General features: G+C 42.4%; 1 protein-coding gene across 1 annotated transcript in view; it reads left to right on the top strand.

The window, feature by feature from the left end:
• Nucleotides 1-629: 629 nt before the first annotated feature.
• Nucleotides 630-4956, top strand: part of DOCK10 (dedicator of cytokinesis 10) — a 200867-nt gene continuing 196540 nt past the window's right edge. The window contains exon 1 of the mRNA XM_045294740.1: nucleotides 630-791. Within this exon, the coding sequence (XP_045150675.1) occupies nucleotides 630-791 (162 nt within the window). The remainder of the gene's footprint in view (nucleotides 792-4956) is intronic.

Raw genomic sequence — 4956 nt, 5'->3', positions numbered from 1 at the left:
AACGTGTGCATACTTTGGATAATCGTGTGGATTCCTGGGGTGGGGTGGGGTGGGGTGGGGGGACAGTACATGGCGGACGAGAGGATTTCCACTTCTGGAATTTGTGAACGCCCCCGATCACTTAGTGGGGTGTCTAGCGAGATTTCTGTCGGGAGATGTTTACACTCCTAAATGAGCATCCCTGCTCTCGCTCTTGGTTCAATGCTCGCTCATTTGCCTGGGAACACTGTCCCTGTGAAGCCAGATGGTTCCGTGGGTCCTTCTGGAAAGGAGGGGCTGATTTGAGTCTCCTGCGACAAGATAGACTTATGCAGACCTCTGGATGTAGCATGGAGGAGGTTCATTGTGACGAACCAGAAACATGCTCTCAAAGTGAATTGAGAAGTACTCGGCGGGCAGAACGCTTTGCTTCTAATATTCCTGAGTGTGTTCCGTTTCAATGGATCAAATCTTTCCCATCTCTGCATCCAAGCTATTTGGCTGTGATCAGATGATCAGAGTGCAAGGAAGTGATTGGAGAATGAGCTGGCTGCAGCTGCAAATGTAGGCTGTTTTCAGGGACAAGGAGCCACTGTTTTGCAAACATAGCATCAACATAGAAGTGATTCTGTAGGCTCCAGCATGCAGCTATGGGCTGTACTGCCAGCATTGTTCTGCTTCAAGCTTTTCGCTCTGTGGTCCAGAGGAGCTGTCCACACATTTGTAGACGACGCCAGGAGGAACCCTCCCATGAAATCCTGCCTCTGGAAAGCGACGATGAAATGAGCAGACCCCGAACCCTCATCCTAATGGTATAGTATCTGATGCCCAACCGCATCCGTGGATGGAACTGCTGCTTAAGAGAGGCTGCACTTGAGAGATTGGCGTATTTGGCTTTAGCTACAGAAATGTGTCACTATGAGATTACGGCTGTGTTTTGCTGTTTGGGAAATATCTTTCTGAACTGTTTGCATCATTTGAATAGCTGATTCTGTTTCTCTTTCAGCTGTCTCTCTCTCTCTTTCTCTCTCTCTCTCTCTCTCTCTGTCTGTCTTTCTCTCTGTCTCTCTTTCTAACTCACACACGCGCACACAATGTTCAGTGTATTGTTTGCTAGACTTCCCCTCTGCCTAACCTTTTATATGCTGCTGTGAAGTCTGATGCAGACAGAGAGAAATGACAGCATTTGGTCTAATTAAGTGGGTTTTGTTTTGTAAGTGATTTGAAAGAAGAGCCAAAACAGAGATGGGTGTACCACGTGTATCCAATCAAGTTGTAGTAGGTGTCGGTAACGGGATGTCTGTTGTCAGGGCCTCCGAGGCTTGTACTTCTGACTCTGTGATGGAAAGTTCTGAAAGACTTCAACCTGAAATCAGAAGAAAGTATGGAAAGGCTGAGGGGCAGGTTTTATGTTGGTCCAGAGAAGCTGGGCTCTTTCTACTTACCCAGTGGCATTTGTCTCGGTGCTTAAAATATACACGGCAACATTACTCCTTTGGTCTGTGTCACCTTGCGGGAGGGAATCTTTTCCTACCTGCAGCCCAGGGGGAGAGCTGCTTAGTCATTGAAATGCCAGACCAGGATAAAGACAGCACGAGGAAGTGTCCACAATTCAGGAGAGACATTGAAGTCTAGGTGGTTTTAAAACAATCGACTTTTTTCTCCCCGTTTCAATATCAAGGATGTAGTAAATAATGAATGAAAAAAAATACCTGTTCCTCTAAAAGTCTTAAAATGAAAGTCATTTGGCTCAAACTTTCCCTTGTGAGTGACAGACTAGTGAGCTATAACATTCTGTGCCAATCAATATTTCCTTTTCAAAATGCCATCATGTTTTCTTGAACTATTAGGTTATGATTATCAGTAAAAGATAAAAGTCTACAGAGGAGGAGCCTCCCACCCATTATTACCATAAGCTTGCACAAATGAAATTTACAAAGAGTGTGAGATTAACTCCAACAGCCGTGTCTTACCAAGTTCAACTCTTGTTAATGATATGAAAACCATCTATAGCTATGTGTATTGCTGTTGCCTTATCAGTCATTAAAACAACCATTTGTGTCCCAATTTTATTAATTAGACTGTAACAGTTTGAAGGATTTTTTAAGTCTGCATTCAATTTCAAATTAACGTGTAAAAGAAAAAGTACACCTAATAACAATATCTTTTCAAGGAATCCTTTGTTATTCCTGGCACCTTTATTGATATTCTATGGGGTGCTGAAGAAATTACTGATTTAAAAATTGGAAGTTTAGAAAGGCTGGATATTTTGCTAGCATCCAAAGGCTACTAAATGCCAAAGCCTGAAATTACGTTTAGATCATCGAGCCCCAAACCAGTAGACTTCCCATTCTGTCCATTCCCCTCAGGAAATAATGACACAATTGGTACAAGTGAATTTTTATAAGAATCTCAATGGGTGTCTTGGACTACTCACAATAAAATGTGCACATACAGAGCCCTTGTGCATCTTAAAAGTTTTCTCTGGGCAAAGTCCAGCCTCTACATAGTCAGTAATTATTTAGTGCAGACCCACTCTGGTCTAGGCACTGAGTGTTCTAAGTATTTAGAACCCACCAATGAACAACATCACTGTAGAGCTCTGTTCTAAATTGTGAAGCTTTAAAATGATAGCATATTTTGCAAATGTTCTATTAGGGTGGTGATGCTTAGGGTACCCATTTAAGTCAATGAAAATATTGCTTGTTTTCTCAGTTGATGGTTTGAAAATGTTAGTGTCTTCCAAAGATAATCTAGGAGTTAGTATATAAAGCTTGGGCTCCTGATCCTCAAAATGATATATCAGAAGATGTAGGGTGGTACCCTGGTATCTGCATGTTCAGCAAACACTCCCAGGTGATTCTGGTGCTAAAGAACATTGGGCCACACTATGAAAAACATTTCGCTGACAATAATCGAAAAGTCCCCGTTTCTTTTGCTCCACGGCTCTGATGTTCTTATTTCAGCAAAAGTTTCTATCACCTTCCCATTCATTTCTAAGCTTCAGAACAAACTTGATTTTTTCCACCTTTTTCTTCCTATATCCATTAGTCACCAAATTTTGCCAATAGATATTTTTTGGGTAAGATTGTGGACTCTGGATTCACAGCAGCTAGTTGAATTCCTGAATTCATCATTACCATCCTGTGACTTTGGACATGACATTGACCTTCCAGGTGCTGCGTTTCTTCCCCTGTTATTTGAGGATAACGATGGCCTCCGCCTTTCTAGAAGTGTTGGGGGGATTTTATGAAGTTGGGGGAATGCCTGGGTATGGTAGTGAGATACTCAGATGTTACAGATACCAGGAACACCTTAACTGGAAAAAAGTGGCATTTGAAAGAGACTTGAAGGAGATGAGGAGATGAGCTACCCTGCCCTTTACAGGGGAATGTCTCAGGCAAAAGGACGAGCAAGGCAAAAACCCCAGGCAAGAAGAACTTGGGTGTTTCAGGAGGAACTAGGAGGCCAGCGTGGCTGAGTGAGCCAATGGAAGTGTAGTAAAAGGCGGGTCAGTGCAGTAGTGGGAGCTAGAGTATGCCACACTTTGCAGGCTGCCATCCAGGTGTGGGCTTTTCCAAGTCAGAGGAAGGGAGACACGGCAGAGTACAGGCATTGGAATAAAGAGTCCGGACAGTGGATCCAGGATATTATAGTTGGAGCCCTAACTCTACCTGCCACTCACTAGCTGGGTAATTTCACAATTGACTTGCCCTGGTGCCTCATTTCCTCTTTGATAAAACAAGGAGGCAAGGTTACCCACTACCACATACGGTCATTGGTGGAATTCAGCAAGTTAACATTTATAAAGATCTTAAAATAATGCTTTGTGGGTGGTTGTTGTAATTAGTTGCCTTTGAGTTAATTCCAATTAATGACTATTCCTGGTATGCCCAGTAAAATTTCTTCCTACTGTTTTCAAAGCTGTGGCCTTTTTGAAGCAGATCACCAGGATCCTCTTCTGAGGCACCTCTAGGCAGGTTTGAATCTCCAACCTTTCAGCTCATAGGAGAGCACTGCACAGTTTATATCATCCGGGGACTCCTGGTGAATAGTAAGTGCTGTGCTGACTGAAGTTTCTTTAATTTCGAGGGTCTCAAGCAGAAGAATGACATCCTCAATGGTTTCAAGAGTCAAGGACTGAAACAGAGAGATCACTTGTCAGGGAGCTATTACAATGACCCCAGAAAAAGACCAACATAGTATTTATTGAGATTGTGAGTAGTTGCTGATTGCTGGTTATCTTTCAGACTCAGAACCCAGGCTTTGCTTACAACTTGAATATAAAGTGTCAGAGACAGAGAGGCATGGGGGATATCTGTACATTTTAAGATTTTTCTGAGAAACTAGAACTGACTTGCCATTCGGATGTGGAGGGATAGGCAGAAAAAATTGGTGAAAGTAAGTTCACTCTGATGTATGCTAAGTTTGAAATTCCTGTTAGGTCTACAGATGGAGATGTCCAGTAGAAAGTCGGATATATGAGTATGGAGTTCCGAGGAACAATTCAGACAGAAGTAAGAGTGTTTCGGAGAATCTAGGGATCCCGGGTGGTGTAGTGTTTATGAGTTGGGCTGCTAATGCAAGGTCAGCAGTTTGAAACTCTGCTGAGCTGCTCCACTCAGGAAAGAGGCTTTCTGCTCAGTAAAGAGTTAGTTACAGTCTTGGAAACCATCAAGAATCGTTCTACCCTGTCCTATAGGTTTGCTGTGAGTCAGAATTGACTTAAGGCAGTTTGTTTGTCTTTAAGTACCAAACAAGGATTGATGAATGAATAATGAACCCTCTCTCTCTTCGAGTCTCATAGAACACTTAAAAGTGGGTAAAGTCATTTGTCAGTGAACCATCTCTTGTCTTCTAACATAGCTAGAGATATTGAGCTATACTATTTGAGTTTGATTTTATGTATATACGTATATATATATATATATCCTATATCCCATATATACTTGAGTATAAGCCGACCTGAATATCAGC

The sequence above is a fragment of the Echinops telfairi genome, unplaced genomic scaffold (assembly GCF_000313985.2).
Source record: "Echinops telfairi isolate 266 unplaced genomic scaffold, ASM31398v2 ScPeMD7_3;HRSCAF=10, whole genome shotgun sequence".
In the NCBI taxonomy this organism is placed as follows: domain Eukaryota; kingdom Metazoa; phylum Chordata; class Mammalia; order Afrosoricida; family Tenrecidae; genus Echinops; species Echinops telfairi.
This window is presented reverse-complemented; position numbering and strand designations above follow the sequence as displayed.